At 44.6% G+C, this 18,180-nt stretch overlaps 1 protein-coding gene across 3 annotated transcripts; it reads right to left on the reverse strand.

Moving 5' to 3' along the window:
- Positions 1–241: 241 nt before the first annotated feature.
- Positions 242–17,930, reverse strand: kynu (kynureninase). Of its 3 annotated transcripts, XM_061233403.1 has the most exons (14): positions 17,807–17,930; positions 16,770–16,956; positions 15,769–15,889; positions 14,597–14,679; positions 13,407–13,468; positions 13,247–13,318; positions 11,958–12,032; positions 10,803–10,949; positions 7,658–7,756; positions 7,130–7,203; positions 6,262–6,314; positions 3,450–3,535; positions 1,601–1,831; positions 242–933 (listed from the first exon to the last, which is right to left on the reverse strand). In XM_061233403.1, the coding sequence occupies exons 2-14, from the start codon at positions 16,936–16,938 to the stop codon at positions 799–801; spliced, it is 1,407 nt and encodes a 468-aa protein (XP_061089387.1). In that variant the 5' UTR covers positions 16,939–16,956; positions 17,807–17,930; the 3' UTR covers positions 242–798. The 3 variants fall into 3 exon arrangements, 2 of the variants coding, with proteins under 2 accessions (XP_061089387.1, XP_061089388.1); XM_061233404.1 differs by lacking the exon at positions 242–933 and having other exon boundaries at positions 1,804–1,930; XR_009708199.1 differs by lacking the exons at positions 242–933; positions 1,601–1,831 and adding an exon at positions 1,880–1,930 and having other exon boundaries at positions 3,450–5,121.
- Between the last annotated feature and the right edge of the window lie 250 nt (positions 17,931–18,180).

Below are 18,180 nucleotides of genomic sequence, written 5' to 3' on the forward strand. Positions count from 1 at the left end.
TTGAAGCTACAACCATTTTGTTTTCTGCTTCTCACACATGGAACCCAACAGCAGTTATCTATGATCTGAAGAGAGATGTTAGCCCCCTGTGGAACTGTAGTGTAATGAATTTCACCATGTGGACCAATCGCCCTCCACCCCTGCTTGTGTTTGTAGCATTTATGCAGACATCATAAATACTCCCTCCACCAAAAAAAGGGAAGCTTAAAAGGGAATGTTTTTTCTTTGGACAGATAATGTGTATTTGGGTGAAAAGAGAAACCATTTCCCACCACTGTAAGCTGGCCGTTGGTACTTGTCCATTCATTGCCCACTTGTCCGTTCAAAAACCTTTTACAGTACAAATGCATCCCATCGTGAATAACAACAATCCTGCAGTATCTATTCACTTCGGTTACAATGTTTTAACCTTGACCGGACACTGAGCGTTTGATATTCTTATAGAATGCCCTAATGATTAGGCTTTATTGAATTCCTGAATAAAACAAGTCATCCTGTAACTTCTGGACTGGAGACAGAAACACAGCCTTTCTTTTCTCTTTTTTCATGCAAGGTTGGAAATGATAATCACACAGGTTTAACGTCAAGTCAAACCCATTTCGGAAATAGGCGGAAGGGATTACAATGCAGACACCAGTCAGGGGCCTCAATAGAAGCTGTGAAATTCCAGGAATTGAATGCATTAGAAAACTGTCTGCTTCTTACACAGCCTTTTGAAATATATTACAGGAGTGTGACCTGTAAACTGGCTATAGGTCATGGTAAACAGAGGTCTTGAGGTGCTGGGTCGCCGGTTAGTCACGCGTTATGTGAGAGGTCTTTGCTGGCTTCCAGAGCTGTCCCTAGGAGGTGGACGAAGCGGTGCACATCGCTGAAGGAGTTGTAGAGCGGCGTGGGCGCAACCCTCAGGATGTTTGGCTCTCTCATGTCACACTGGAATCACAGGAAAAGGAGGAGATTGGTTCAGCTAATCTGCATGTCTTTTTAAAAAAAATTTATTTTAATTTTATTTTCGTTTTTTACACAGGGGTTATGAAGGCAACAGTGCTTAGAGGTCCACTCAACCCTGGTTGTGAAGAGTCACAGTGCCCAGAGGTCTACTCAACTGTGGTTATGAAGGCAGCAGTGCCTAGAGGTCCACTCAACCCTGGTTGTGAAGAGTCACAGTGCCCAGAGGTCTACTCAACTGTGGTTATGAAGGCAGCAGTGCCTAGAGGTCTACTCAACCCTGGTTGTGAATACCCACAGTGCCTAGAGGTCTACTCAACTGTGGTTATGAAGGCAGCAGTGCCTAGAGGTCTACTCAACCCTGGTTGTGAAGACCCTCAGTGCCTAGAGGTCTACTCAACCCTGGTTGTGAAGGGCCAGAGAGCCCAGAGGTCTACTCAACCCTGGTTGTGAAGACCCACAGTGCCTAGAGGTCTACTCAACTGTGGTTATAAAGGCAGCAGTGCCCAGAGGTCTACTCAACCCTGGTTCTGAAGACCCAGAGTACTTAGAGGTCTACTAAACCTTGATTGTAAAGGACCTCAGTGAACGGAGCAGAGCAGCATGTACAGTTGGGGATTGGTGAGTGAGCGAGAACAGGGCGGTAACTCACGGCGACACCTCTCTTCTCTAGCTCTCTGAAGATGGTGAGGATGGGCACGGAGAAGGACAGCGACAGCTGGCAGCCGCGCTCCTCGGGTTCCGACGGGGTGATGATGCGCACACTGGGCTTGTCGGGGCGGGCCTCGTCCCGTGTGTAGTAGTGTTTGATGAGGTACTCCAGGTAGCCCGTCAGGAGCTTCGACTTCTTCCTCAGGGCCTGCATACTGGTCTGGCTGAAGATCTGGGGAAGGGCCAGTAGATAGTCCAGCAACTGAGCAATGGATATCACTGGTCACAGCGACATTTGGATAATGCTCTGTGTGCCTGGAATGACCACAGTCTACATTGGGACACAATAGAACGTTCGTGAACGTTCTGCAATTTCAGACGAGCAATACTAGTTCCACTGTAATACTGTAGCTGGACTATACACTGGCCTTAATAACCACAACTGAGAATCCCTTGTTCACCAAATTCTGCCCTACACTGCCCTACATTTAAGATCAGGGGTCTCCAATCTTATCCAGAAAGGGCCGGTGTGTGTGCAGGTTGTTGTTTTAGCACAGGACTAAGACAGCTGATTCTACTCATCTAGGTCTTGATTAAAGACCACGATTAGTTCATTAGTATAATCAGGTGTGTTACTGCTGGGTTAAAACAAAAACCTGCACCCACGCCGGCCCTTTTAGGATAAGATTGGAGACCCCTGTTTAAGATGATTCAACCCACCCCCCCTGTGGACCGAGTACAAACTTAAGTTTCTCTGTCCCCCTTGGCAAGAACAAGAGGTAAAAGAGGTCATTCATCCCTGCTGTCATATCCTTATTAAATAGCAAATAGCCACTTCAGTCCACTTTTTTGAGTAATGACTTAAAATTTTGTATTGTATGTACTGTGCTATTTGTATTTTGACTTGTCCCCCACGAGGGATAATAACATTCTCTACTCTTCACTTCTGTCTCGGTGGAGAAGGGAAGGCTCTTCCATTGGTGGATTCTGAGAAACTGAGTAACTCCATTGGTGGATATATCAGTGGGGCAGCAGTGCTGTGGTTGTATTATGGATAATGTAGTAGTAGATACAGTATGACTATGGATGCACCACATTTTCATAAATCAGAATTATTGGGACATTAAGCCTTAATTATTGGGAATTATTGGGACATAAAACTGAAAGGGTGTAGCTATATCACCACCAATAAGTGACTACTTTGGACCAATTATAGTGCTTTACTCTACAGTATTTAAATGTTTTTATTCACGCTTTCGGTCTCCATAGCAATTAAAGTAGAAATAGAAATAAAATCAGCAAGTATTCAAAAATGAACCCCACAGGTACATTATTTTGCTTTGCTACGTGCTCTACTCTCCATAGCAAAACCAAATACCGATGGGGTTCATTTTTGAATACTTCATGATTTTATTTCCAGAAAACAAAATGCAGCTCAAGCACCAAGGTGTAACAATAAACGTTTAAAAGCCTGCCCCCAAAACCCACTCAGAACAGCTCAAGGTATAATTATGAAAGCATCGAGGTACACTTAAATGAGCCATTATTCCACTTCTGGATAGTGTGCTAATGGGTAATCGGTTGTGACTTACGCATCAGCTCTTTATTGCCTAAACCTTTTTGTTTACGCTTATATAAGCAGGTCTGGAATGGCTTAAATGGAAATATTGTATGCTCCTCTATACAAAATCTCCACCCCAAAGTGATGCCGTGAGCCATTTTGTTTCAAACGCATGCTCTTCTCTAAGAATGATACTTTTTCAAGTATTTGTCAATACTTTCTTAATACTTATTAATACTTTCTGACAAACAGACAGATGTAAAGTTTAGTAGAGACCCAAAATACTTACGTCTAAGCTTGCCTGCAGGGTGCACACCAGAAGAATTGGCTGGTTTGAGATCCTGTATCCACCTACCCCTGGGAGCAGATCCATTACTGTGGAAGAACGAGACTTTTGGTTCTCCTCTCCTCATATTAACACCAAACCGACTGAGTGAACTACGAACAAAAAAGCAATTTGTTCCGTTTCTTGCAGTTCAAAGGCTCGTCATGAGATGGCAGTATGAGTGAGTCGAGTGCAAAAGACTTCTTTAAAAAAAGATGGAGAGCAGGCACAGCTCCAAATTAAATTGAGTAGTCTGGTGGTTATAATTCTGAGGGAGATTTAATTGACAGTGACCGTAAATGCCATTTTAATGATCTGCCATCAGAATAGGGGCTAAAACAAATATGAAAACCATAAGGTTGGGGACATTAATCGGTGTCCAAAGAACCCGTAGACATTTTTAAATATGTGTAATTTATGGACAGGGATTATATATATAAAAAAACTGCATTTTTGGAAGCCATTTTATAATAATCTGATACAATTAAAATGGCGGAGCCATATATTGTCTTGAAGGAGAGACAGTTGTATGAACCATACATAAAAAGACATGATCAACCACTATAACATATGAAGTAAATACATGACTTGCCTACCACTGTCAGAACAGCAGAATCCCTCCCCCTATTTCGACGCAGACTCAAAACCCACCTTTTCAAACTCTACCTTAGTCCTCCCTCCTGATTTCCCCTGCCCCTCCTTTCTGATATCCCTATCCTTGTCTAACCCCCCACCCCAAAAAAAATAAATAAAAAAAAAAAAAAAATTCACTTCTGATGACCACTATGTTTAGAACAGCATTTCCTGTGTATTTTGCTAGTTTCTGGATGTGATGCTCTGACTTATGGTAGAACCTATGCACTTGTAAGTCGCTTTGGATTAAAAGCGTCTGCCAAATGACTAAAATGTAAATGTAAATGTAATACATGGGAATACATATTCTGAGCTGCATACATTCATATACAAATACATGCATTTGAAATGCTGCTCATCTCTGTACACGAGCATCAGAGCTGCCCAGCTACTGCAAGGGCCTCACATTTATACAACATCTGGAGGAGATCACAAATACACAAACACATACAATCACACACGCACACACACACACATAAAAATCTTCAGTATATATAAAGGGACCTGTTTTGTTGCTGCTTTTCAGATACTAATTGAATTGCTGTCCACTCTGCTTCTCCAAAGCCACAAACTAAACACACAGTTTGGTGACAGCCTCGCCTAGATTTGGGCAAGAACATTTCCAGCAAATTCTTATTGACTGGACTCTGGCAGCGATGCAGATGAGAAAAATAAATAAATCCGCAAGGGAGAGGATGCAGTTTTGAGTGTGTGCAGAAAAAATCCCTAAGCAAATGGTGCGACTGAGTGCAAGCGTGTCGAATCGGAGTGTGGCGGACCAGGCTTTGAGAGAGGGAAGAACAAATCCATAAGCGAGCAAGGGGAATTCTGCTCACAAATTAATTTCTTGCATTCACACACTTTTGCCGTTCAATTTAAGCCGTTCGCCCCTTCCTGTCGGAGTCTCAATCTCAACCTGAACTTCCACCCCCACAATCTCAAGGTGTTCTCCAAATCTTTCATGAGCCAGTTAGGGATGCTGGCAGTGGGGAGACAAATTGATCTATTGAAGAAAAAATTCTCAATTATTAAATATACACTCATAGCACTATATTAGGTATTTATTAGACTTATTTTTTAGACCTACTGCTGTAGCCTATCCACTTGACGTGTTCTGTGTTCATAGATGCTCTTCTGCATATCACCTTCCTGTCAGTTTCGACCAGTCTGGCCCTCCTCCTCTGACTCTAATTAACATTGTGCTTTTTACACACAGAACTGCTGCACACAGGATGTTCTTTTTTGTTTTTTGCGCCATTCTTTCCAAGCTCTAGAAACTGTTGTGTGTGTGTGGAAAACACAGGAGTTTCCAAGATTCCAACTGTATGGCACCAACAATCACTCCATGGTCAAAGTCACTAGATCACATTTCTTCACCATTCTGACATTTGGCTGAACCTATTGACCAGATCTGCATGCTTTTATGTATTTAGTTGCTACCACATGATTAACTGATTAAATATTTGCATTAACAAGCTGGTGAACAGGTCTACCTAATAAAGTTCTCACTGAGTTGAGTGCATGTCTAAAAGTATCCAGGCAAACAGTGTGTAGTCAGCCATTTCACTGACAGCTGCACTTGTGGAACTCCATGAATCTGCAGCGAGGTTCAGATTCCACACTAAGGTGAGTGACAGTGTGGACCGCACACCCACACCGAAAATCACACCCTGTCACCGGTCCGCCGTTCACGTATCACGGTCACATTTCGGTTAATAAGCCAACGCGTCAACCGCCACCGCCGAGCACCTTTCTGTTTATGAAAAACCGAACGGCGTGCGATAAGGAATAATTAACCGAGGCGGGCGCTGACTCCCGCTGCAGCCAGATTACTTTTAATGATCCTTCTCCAGCGGGTGGCTTCACGAGAGGGCCGCATCGTATCCGCTCACCGCTGGCACGACGGCAGCACCAGCCGCACAAGCCCCGGTCCCCCGCAAAAACCCCCGGCCCTAATTACTGCGCAGACGCCGGTGTGCGGCGCTGTGTGAGCCGCTGTGTGAGCCAAACATCAACAATAATCATCGCAGAGGGTACGTCTCGTGTGTAGCGACGCGGGCTAATTCGGTTTAATTCGAAAGAAAAACGTGTTAATGTCGAGCCGCGCAGTGGAACGGCGAGATAAGGGGGGAGTGGAGCCTACCGTTATTCATAGCGAATCGCGTCTTCAAGTCGTGCCCCCACCAGCCCCACAACCTGCAGAAGAAAAGAACAGCGGGGTTATTATGGTAATTTCTCCACAACAGATGCAGGGAGACCGGTACCGACGGCTCCAGAAGCTGGTTTTCTAATTGAGAAAAAAATAGTTGTTCCAGCACAGCCTCCTCTACTCTTTTCATTACATTACCTTATATTTAGCAGACGCTTTTATCCAAAGCGACATACAAAATGGTGGTCAAGGTCATACAACAACCAACTATGCCAGATAAGGTAGAATGCATATATGATTGGTTGTAAGGCCATGAACATAAGTCTCACAGAAAGTGAGAACCTTCCGGCAAACAAAATCTGCAGCTGACTGGGGCATCCAGTCATCTTAGCATATGCCTAGCAGTTGCTACGAACAACCGCTAATTAGCCCCTGAAATACACTTGCTGTGCATATCAAGCATGCACACATTGCAGCTCTGAGACTGCAGAGTGAAGGTCAGAACTTTGCATTCTGAGCCATGTGCATGATAATGCCTTTCATGCATGGATACAATGTAAGGCATGCATGGAGACAGCATGATGCACTCTAATGTAATGCAGACACTGCGTAATGTATGCATGCATACAGTGTAATGCATTCATGTTACAATATGGTGCAATTAAATTTAAAGTGATGATCATATAAAGCAAGCACAGATACGTAAAGTAATGGCCATCGTTTTCACTGACAAACTATATCCAGTTTATTTTCAATGCTCTGAGAAACAGTAGCGCGAACAACGATGAAAAGAAATACAAGACGCCTCATCAAAGAATAATACATAACAAATGAGCGCGTTTGGGCACGATAGGATACTCACGTCGATTTGACTGTGTGGGCATGTTTCTCGTGGATAAAGGCCCCAGCCAAACCCCCCGCTCCGGAATTTAAATACTGAAAGGAGAAAACAGAAACAGGTTCTACTCAGTCACACCGAGCGCTCCGCTAGCCGTTCAGTTAGACTGCACAAGCTCCAGTGCCTCACTCTTCTTCTACTATCCTGGCAGTAGACAGCTGCAGGGTTGTCACGCACGGCGGAGCTCAAATGGCAACAAGGCCATTAATTATGCCAATTAAAACAGTAACACTGTGACAGCCACTGTTTATGAACTCGGCTGACACGCAGAAGTGTCTGAAATAGATTTCGGGTTTGAGCCGGTGAAATTACAAGAGCGTGGCGTTCGGGGCCTGCGGCTAACCGCGCACAATGGGCCCGGCGTGGTTAAAGGTTCAGAGAACCGTCAAAATCGAACCAACGTCTGCTGAGGTCCATCCAATCGCCGATGTTCGTTCCAGACAGTGTAGTCCTCAAGCGGCCAATGAGAGGGCGCGGAAGCCCGGCGGTTACCTTATAAGAGCACCAGCAGGCAAAGTCCACCCCCCAGTCGTGCAGTCGGAGCTCTGCGTTTCCCACCGCGTGCGCGCAGTCGAACCCCACGTAGCAGCCCTGCGGGAGGAGAGCCACAGCATCAGACCGCCCCGGGGCATTCTGGGACCTGCATCGCCAAGCAGGATCAAGGCCCTTTCCCACCAAGAACCATAACCATAACCATAACCATAACCATAATGATAACTATAAATACGTCCTTTCAAAAAACTCAAGTGGATGGATGGCAGAGTCCACGCCACAACTATAACGGCAGTGATGAATGACATCGTTCAGATAACTTTCACAGCGATTCTTTTCCACCTGCTTCAACAATAAAACATAAATCAAAATCCAAACAAATAGCAGGGCGTCACCTGCAAAATGTCAGATGACATCGCTGAGAGACTATTTACAGAACGTTCAGCAGTGGGGATATGAGGAAAATATGAGATATGTGACAACATTGTCGAATATGATATGACTTGCGATAAGTAAACAAATATTGAAGTGTGCACATTTCTAGTTCTGCTTTAAATACACTGCTAATAGAACCAAGACAATAAATTGCCTATGCCCACTGAATAAAAAAATGTTGAATATATTATTTCCAACATGCTTTTATAGAACAAATTGCACATGAGCAGTCAATCAATTTAACAGAACATTAATTTAAATAAATACTATTCATTGCAGTTTCATCAGTCTTTTGCGATGTGTCTCTCAACTCTCTGAAACCTAAAACATGGACAGAAGTAAGAAGAGCTGTTCTGGGCTTTGCTCGGTGCAGTTACCCAGCTAACTCAGTAATCCTGCTTCGTGATTCAGGCCCCTTGAGTCACTGCTGGAAGAGGTTTTGGCGGGCCAGTCGGGGGCACTCTTTCCTCTGGACCGAACAGAAACCCAATGCCCTAGCACAGCGCTGTAGAAGGCCTGAGAAGAGTGGACCTTAAACCGAGGTCCTGACTGGTCATTAAAGATGGAAATAGCATTAATCTCCCCCGTCTTAGTCAAATTCCCTTCCCACTGGCTCTCAACATCTAGCCACCTAATCACTCCCTACCAGCTCTGGGTCAATTACATAATCGTTTTGGATTCAAGTACTTTTGTAGGCTTGAGCTTGTTTGATGTATCGGGCCCTATGACATTCTCTCGAAGAGAAAGAACAGAAAAGTATTTAAATCCCAAACAATTACGTAATTGACCCAGCTCTGCCCCCTACATCTTACTGGCTACACAGTCTCTCGCATTCATCGATTCCCCAGGTTGCCACAAAAAGCCAACCGACTTCTCAGTTAAATAAATGACTTCGGATTAAATAAATGCTAAAAAAAAAGGGCCAGGCAGGAAATCACATATCCTCCCAGTGTGCACAGGGGATGAACGGCAGGAGAAACCTGCAGTGTGAGAAAAGAAAGTGAGATCTCTCCCACACGTTTTCTGTACCTGGAGCTCATTTTCCGCTGTGTGTCTGATGTAATGTTGTAATAGCTCCACACGGCCAGCAGGGGGAGCTGTGGCAGCACATTTCCTCTACACGCAGGCTTCTCAGGGCGATGTGTGGGAAAGGCAAACAGTTCATCCAATAAACCCATATTGGTTTCAGTCAGTGATATCCGAGGAGCCTTCCACTGCTATTGTTTGTATGTGCAAACAAGCGACTGCTCACACTTTTCACGGTGCATCTGTTGAATAGGATGGCTGTTCCTTTTATCCATCTGCTTGACCGATGTCTGTATATATATAAATAAATGAGCAAGCCTGTGGATTTCACACATTACTGTATCATAGTGTCCTGCTGCATTTTAAAAGCCTACAGACAGCAGGAGATATATGACATGTATGGGAGCATTCTGTCTGTATTTGAGGAGATATATTCTGGGAGCATTCACCCCCTCCCACCTCCACCCGCCAGTCAGTGAGGGCAAGGTCCAAATATTTCCTGCCACGTCAGCTTTTTCGGCGACAGCCAAACCAAAAATCCCCCTCCCCTGCCTTCACCTCCTGGCATTTGATGTAATCGCAGTGACATAATGCGGATTTGCACCGCCGTGCAGTCGGAACAAAAGCCGCGACAGGAACTATTAATCGACAAACTCCCCTGGTATCACGTCAGTACAAACAAAAGATCCCGCGCAAGCCAAAAGGTACGAACGGCACCTGTATGCTAAGCAGCTCTAACCGTCTTTCAGTTTGGCTGTCATGCCCCGACGACGGCTCAATCCGGCACCTCTTTTGTTTTAGATGCGTTCCGCCTTGTGGCGTCATCACGCCAGCTGGCCACCAGAGGGCAGTGCCGTCACGGGAAAAACGGCACGTTAAGCAGTGACCTATTCCGACTTCTCCCGACGGCGCCTCTGCTGAACGCTGCAGCCGCATTGCTTGTATTTCAGGAGAAGGGATCAACTCCGGGAATCAAGCGGGGATAGGTCTGAGAAAGGATGGGATATAAAGACGGAAAAAAAGAACAGGGCCGCACGCGTCGTCGCATCGATACGGCGCGAGACGCAAACAAACTTTCATGGCGATTTAGCGGTCCCTGGAGGGAGAGGGTGGGCAGCACTTCAACAGCGTGACGAAGCCTTCGACGCCAGTCACAGCGAGAGGCGAGAAGGACATCAATCAGCGAAGCCTCAGCAGTGCCTGACAGAGCTATTCTGGTTTCGGGGGAAGCCTGTACGTTACTAGTGGCTACGTTACATGAATGGGACCCGGAAGGTTGGTGGTTCCAGCCCTGGTGTAGCCATGATAAGCTGACTTTAACCCCACATTGCACCAGGAGGGATTATTCCCTGCTAAACCTAATCGACTAAGTCACTGGGACCCGGAGGGTTGGTGGTCAGAGCCCCAGTGCAGCCATGATGAGATGACTTCAACCCCACATTGCTCCAGGAGGGTTGTCCCCTGCTAAATGTAATCTGCTAAATCCAATCGACTAAATCACTGGGACCCGGAAGGTTGGTGGTCAAAGCCCCGGTGTAGCCATGATGAGATGACTTCAACCCCACATTGCTCCAGGGGGATATTGCCCCCTGCTAAGTCTTATCAACTGTAAGTCGCTTTGGATAATAGCGTCAGCTAAATGACAAAATATTACTATCATTTCGTAATCCCTTCTGGATTTTACCTTGCTCTGGCCAGCCCTGCTGATAGCGGCCATGTTGAAAAGCTGGCCTGTGTAGTACTGAACCCCGCTGAACAGGACCACGGCGATGGAGTCTCCCTCCCTCTCGATCGTGGCCAGGATATCCTCCGTCCTCAGAGTGTCCTCCCCCTGGTGGGTGAAAGACATTTTCTACTGGTCAGGCTTGCGGGGGTGTAGTTTCTTGTGAGTGACACTCTCAAACTTTCCCAACAAAGGCCTTCATTCCAGGCCTTTAAGTAGGACCCCTTAAAAAAAGTATATAAGTATAATGATTTCCAAAGAAGAAATTAACTAAAAGGAATAAGAGAACCTGTCATGACAGCCACACAATATAAGCCTAATATTCCTGTCAGTTGCAAAAGCGTTCATATGCTGTAGAGAGACAGAGAGAGAGACAGGGAGAAAGAGAGTTCTCCAAGAGAGTATGTGTGAGTGTGTGTGTGTGTATTGTATTGTGTGTGTGTGTGTGTGTGCGAGTGTACTCTGTGTGTGTGCATGTGTGAGTGTATTATGTGCGTGTGTACTTTCTGTGTGTGTATATGTGCTTGTGTGTGTATTTGAGTGTACTGTGTGCGTGTGTGTGTGAGTGTATTCTGTGTGTGTGTGTGCGTGCGTGAGTGTAACGTATGTGTGTGTGTGCGTGAGTGTAACGTATGTGTGTGTGTGCGTGAGTGTAACATATGTGTGTGTGTGCGTGAGTGTACCGTATGTGTGTGTGTGTGTGCGTGAGTGTAACGTATGTGTGTGTGTGCGTGAGTGTAACATATGTGTGTGTGTGTGTGCGTGAGTGTACCGTATGTGTGTGTGTGCGTGAGTGTAACGTATGTGTGTGTGTGTGTGCGTGAGTGTAACGTATGTGTGTGTGTGTGTGTGTGCGTGAGTGTAACGTATGTGTGTGTGTGTGTGCGTGAGTGTAACGTATGTGTGTGTGTGTGTGTGTGTGCGTGAGTGTAACGTATGTGTGTGTGTGTGTGTGTGTGTGCGTGAGTGTAACGTATGTGTGTGTGTGTGTGCGTGAGTGTAACGTATGTGTGTGTGTGCGTGGCTCAGAGGCTGGCGCACTGATCCGCTCAGCCTCTGAGACGGCGGAGGCAGGGAGGGGCGAGCTGAGAGCCGTAGCAGACGCGAGGGCCTCACCTCTCTGGATTTCATCAGCAGCAAGCTCTGCTGGGGGTCGAACCCGCGCAGCCGGATCTGGGACTCCACGGCGTACTGATGCATCGGCGCGGAGGGAGGGAGAGGGAGAGGGAAAGAGAGAGAGAGAGAGAGAGAGACGGAGAATGCTCAAGCACAATTACCAGCGATGGGAAAATGCCTTTCAGCTCCGGGAGGTTCTGTTTTCGACCGCCACTTCGTTGGGCTAATTACCGCCTTCGCCGAGGCAAACGAGCAGCTCCTCCCTCGTTCGCAGTATGTTAATCATTTAAGGACAGCTGGGAAGCCTGTAGGATTACGGACCCCAGGGGCTAGGATGGGTATACCGCCGTTCTGTTTATGACACGCTTTTTCCGAGGGAGCTAATGCGCATGCTAGCTTATTTCCTCCTGACCGAATCACAAGTATTGCTACTTGGAAAGTTATCTGATTATTCTTCAAGGGTTGAAGTTATTATCTATGTGATCACACTAGAACTTGGAACCGTACTTCCCTCTAGGGTCTTCAGGGCACTTGTACGTCAATTGTACAATTGTACGTCGCTCTCGATAAGAGCATCTGCTAAATGACTATGATGTAATGTAACAAGATACACCAAAAACTAAACTTTCACTTTTCCCTTTCATTATGTCAATGTCCGTAGGGCACAAATAATGATAAAATGAAGCTTCTTTTTACTGTACATGCCCCTGAGTACAACAACATTTCTACCCACTAATTGCTCTCATGACACAGACTGGGATTGTCAGGAGATTTATTATCATAATTTGATTGACAGCTCAGTGAATGCCAATCAATGTAGCGGGGCCAGTAGGAAATAACACAGCTTGTTATAAGACAAGTGGAAAATGTATACTCTTTAAGATAAATACATAAATACAATAAATAAATAGGTTTACAAGTCAACAACAAACATAATCAACTACATTCATGGTAAAATGGACTGCATATACTGTATGTATATAGCACTTTTATCTAAAGCGCTTTACAATCGATACCTCTCATTCACACACATTCTCTCACACACACACACACACACACTCATCTCATACACCAATGGCAATAGGCTGCCATGCAAGACACCAATTGGCTCGTCAGGAGCACTTTGAGGTTGGGTATCGACACACTCAGGGCTGGCGATCGAACCGACTTCCAGATGACTGCTCTTACCTCCTGAGCTAATATAGCTAATATTATAAGTAAATAAGTAAATAAATAAATACTTAAGTAAAATAAAATAAATAAATAAAGAAAAAAGCAAGCATGCTCACATGGTCGGAGGGAAAGGCCTTGTCCTCGATCAGGATTTTGTGACGTTCAGCTGTCGGTCTGTAGAAGGACAGCTGTGTGGGGCGAAATGGCTCGAGATTACTCAAGAGACCAGAACTCAACCCAGAGCACTGGCAGCCCAAATCCCTTACCACGCCTTACCAGCAGCAGATGCAAATTAACCGTTAATCCGTTCATCAAGGCAACCTCTCCGGGCTTGGCGCCTGTTCAAAGGCAAGAAAAAAAGCAAGACATAATGGCTTGGCATGTTCCCTTATCCGGAGCTTAAATCTAAAGTGTTATCCATTTCACGACAAGCTGGATATTTACAGTGGGAGATTTGGGAAAAGGAATTTCCTTGAAGGTGCCCTGGGTCACTTGGTGATTGAACACGCACCCTTCTGGTTTCAGAAATGTTAAATTTCCACTGTGATTCACATTCAACCAAACAGGAAAGCAATATCGTAGTCAAGGGGAAGGTTTGGGCCAGTGTGTACTCTACAGTGTGCACCAAGTCTGTGCTATAGGAACGTGACTGGACTGCAACCTGGAATCAATAACAAGAGGGATTTCGTTGAAAGGCAGAGTTCAGTTTTTTAAAGGTCTGTCAAAACCCCAGGTAGAAGACTGAGTTTTGTATTGATTTTGTTTTTTAACCTGCAGTTCAAATGGTGAAACACGCTGAGAGTACCCATTTAATTGGACAAACTAATTGTGTTTTGATTACCGTTGTCAAAATGTTGTCAAATGTTCTGAGAACTGCTGCGCTGCCAACGTAGCAAATTGACATTGATGGCAGAAAAGAGTCTCGTAGCCCAGTATCTCGGGACCGTTCTGTAAACTGATGTTCATTCCAACCCAAAATAAATCAATTAGGACTGATTGAGCTGTCAATCAGATTTTGATCTAACACTTGACTTATCTCTTGGTAACCTGCTGCAAGTTATTTTTGCACAAGCAAAACACAACAGAGACTTTCATGTTATAAATCACTTAGAAGATGCTACAACTTATATCTTCACTGACTTATAAACATCAATTTTAATTGACATTAACCCTTTCGACTGATTAACCCTTTCAGCCACAAGAGTGCCATATGGCACTAAAGTGAAACTACTGTAAAATCCCAAGGGTACTCTATAGTCCTCTCGGCCTCATACCTTTTCAACCGATCAAAATGACCGCCAAAAACCCCTTGGGATTTGGGTGCAGCCACGTCAACTGAAAGGGTTCAATGAAATTGAAATGACGAGGTTGGGAAGGAACTACCTAATGGCTCAGTAGCACAAGAGTGGAGAATGAGACAGACTGCCAACCCTTTTGACACCTTCATTGAGGGAACTCAAACTCACCGACTACATTTGCCATAAGGTCCTCAAGTGTATTCTCTGCATAGGCCCAAGGTCGTCCCCCTTCCATGTGTCCATGGATCCCCCTGTTCAATGGCAAAACATGGACATGTCACTTTCCTCTATGTCATGATACATTTTCAAAAACAGCTTTCTTTGTTTCTTTTTCATGGGGTACCTGCCCCGCCCCCCCCCCCACCCCAAGCTCATTGACTACTCCAATCGGACCCCCACTCTGAGGACTGCTGCTCCTCCCCTGGTTCATACGCCTGCTTCGACAAATTGATCCCCCTCCCCTCTGAACTGCATACTCTACATCCATCCACATGGACTTCCTGGCTAGTTTAATACCTGAACCATTACGATTTCAACCAATAGGCCAGCGGAGGATGGGCATCCCCCTATAGCCGGGTTCCTCTCGAGATTTCTTTTTTTTCTTGCCACTATTTGAGGATTTTTCTCTCACTAGGGAGTCGTTTACCTCATATGCTATTTGGGGGCTTTAGGCTGCTATTTCCCATTTTTTCATCCCTTCTGTTACTATGTAAAGCATCTTTGGGACTGTCTGCTGTGAAATTGAATTGAATTGAATTGAAGGAAACATTGGCACAGAACATGTATTGTAAAACACCCTTCGTTTTTTAGATGTTTCTCCACTTATCTTTGGAATTGCACGTTGCTGCTTGCATTCATGCAAAGAGTAGAAAGCCACTACAAAGAAACCCCCAAAAAAACAGACCCTACAGGCCACACATAGTACTACAAGTGTGCCAGTGACTATATTACATACTACAGGCCACACAGTACTACAGGAGTGCCAGTAACTATTTTACACCCTACAGGTTAATCACAGTACTAAATGAGAGCCAATGATTATTTCACAGCCTACAGGCAACACAATAGTACAGGAGACTAGACTAGTGACCATAAGTTACAGAACACACATAGTACTACAGGAGAGTTAACCAAACCTACCACTACTGTAATAAAGATAATTCTGTCTGGCAACAGCAGATGTTCAGTCATAGTTAGTAATGACACAGACCTTACTGAAATGCAATGGCTAGGCTACAGGTCACAGCCAGTGGTCTTGGTAAGTGGTTCTACTAAAGATTTACAGTCTTCTTTCACATGAAAGATGTCGCTGGGGGGAGCCAAGGCACGTAGCAACTTACGTTTTGGCCCATTTGTCTAGCTCCTCGTCGATATACTTTCTGGCAGATTTTGGCTGCAGTCCGAGTGAGTTTCCCACAAAGTAAATGCAGTCCTTGGTGCCATCCACCAGTGAGAGGTCAGCTGTGAAGACATCAACAAAGCATCAGAGCATCTCAAAAAGTTTTTCAGGCTGAAGCCAGGTTAAACCAGGGATAGTCGTATCTGGTCCTCGGGGTCAGTAGTACTGCTGGTTTTCATTCCTCCAGTGTAATCACAGACCTTTCTAAACCTCACGCATTACTTGAGCGTGATTTCAGCCCAATTAGTGATATTATAGGACAAAGCACTATCACGTAGAATAGGGCTAGACCTTGAGGGCTAGATTTGAGTATCCCTGGGATCAACTGTTTCAACACTTCCTCAGAAAAAGAAAAAAGCATTGCAAGCCTTACCAAGGAGTGAAAAATATGTTCGAGCCATATGTTCTGCTGGTTTCCATCACAGATCAACTCATCGATTTACCAGGAGTCACAATTTTAATAAGCGGTCAAAGTGGCCTAGGACCCTAGGAGGGTTCCCTGGTTTACATTACACTTCCAATGGAGCCCTCTGATGTGTGCTGACGTGTAAAATTAATACTTAAACCAGTCTCTTGACATTTACAGTGCTGTGAAAAAGTATTTGCCTCCTTCCTGATTTCCTCCATTAGTGCATATTTGTCACACTGCAGATCTTCAGATCTTTAGACAAAATGTATGATTATTCACTTATCTAATGAAAATAATTTATCAAACACCCATATCACCCATATCAAAAAGCCTCCCTTAACCAAACTGAATTGATAATTTGATTCAGCTGATTGCAGCCAGCCCTGTTGAATCTAAACCTCACTCATACTGACCTTATCTATCAGTGAAGTAGTCACCACAAAGTTTCTACAAGCACACTATGCCTTGCTCAATAGAAATTCCATAAGGGATGAGAAACGACCCTTTGCCCCGACAAAGGTTATTGAACTCACAGGGGGACAGGTCACCAACTCTGGGGACCAGAAACTGTTTGCGCAGATGTTGCAATGGGTCCTGTTTGTCCAGGTACACGGCCACATCATGTGAAGTTGGAGTGCTACCCAGCTCTGCGGACACCCTCTCCAGAACCTTGTGCGTAGAATCAGAAGGGGAAGAGTCCATAGTGGTCACGGCTGAAAGCTGTAGAGATGAAAATGATTCAAACACTACAGCAATGCTCTCTAAACAGATCTGGGTGTTCTCAATAGGTAAAATATGACAATGTATTGATTTATTTGTTTATGTTTGTTTTGATTCAAGGTTGCCAACTCTCTGGCTTTTCAGGCTCTGTCCAACCACATCTCACATCAACTAAAAAAGCCTAACCGAGATCGATCAGCCGGCAAAGTCATGAGTAGTTAATACATAACTGCAGTTAATAACCACCTATCACAATCCGCGAACGCAATCTCATTCAAAATAACGTAACACACTCGTAAACATCGCACTCTGGACTTCCCCGAAACCCTTCCCAGAAGTTTCACTTCATTATTTCACTTCAAGAGAAATTAAAAAAAGGAAATGTGCAATCAAAATAAGGGACATACAGAGTCAAAACTGAGCTTTAAGTCATAAAGACAGTTTTTTTATTTTAGATCCTACCCCCTAAATTTCCGATTTCCGAAACGCTATTTAAGTTGCGCTATAACCTTTACGCTAACGTTCGTTCGAGTTTGTCATATCATATAATGTACAAACGTTCGTGAGCGTCATGTTGTTTTCCAACTGGTGGTATTTCAATTGAGAAGGACCTCTAACATAGTTATTTTGTTATACAGTGAATGAACATACCTTCCGTAGCTACAAACATTTAACAAGTAGGTGCTAAAATTAGTGGGTCGATTTGCAAAGTGGTAAAGAATTGTGACCTGTTAAGAAATTCAAATCCAACCCCGAATCCCGCTCCCATCTGTATAAACCGGGTTCCTATACGCAAATTAAGTACACTGGGCACACTACCAATACAGAAAGGTAAAATTGCAATACTTACGTCAGGGTTTTATTACAACTATCGCTTTCTTTTCCTTTTCAATTGGGAAGGGAGCAAATGTACACTAAACCGTTCTCGCTTTCCTCTGACAGTATATCCGGCAACTCTTTTGACGGACTCTAACTCACACATGCTAATAAAGTGACGCCATACGCTTATTTACATATTTATGATATTGCGTTCTCAGTGTGAATCTGTGTAGGCTACTGTTTTGCAAACAATGGCGTTCCATTTTCAAAAACAACTACATGACCATGGCTTATGACCATGTACTAGAACAAATGTCACTGAGTAAACGGGTTCAGAAGAATACTGTTGTCGTTTTTAGTTGATAGACTGGACTGTTCGTTGCAAACGTTAATGGCAGCTATTAG

The sequence above is a fragment of the Conger conger genome, chromosome 3 (genome assembly GCF_963514075.1).
Source record: "Conger conger chromosome 3, fConCon1.1, whole genome shotgun sequence".
Taxonomy (NCBI): domain Eukaryota; kingdom Metazoa; phylum Chordata; class Actinopteri; order Anguilliformes; family Congridae; genus Conger; species Conger conger.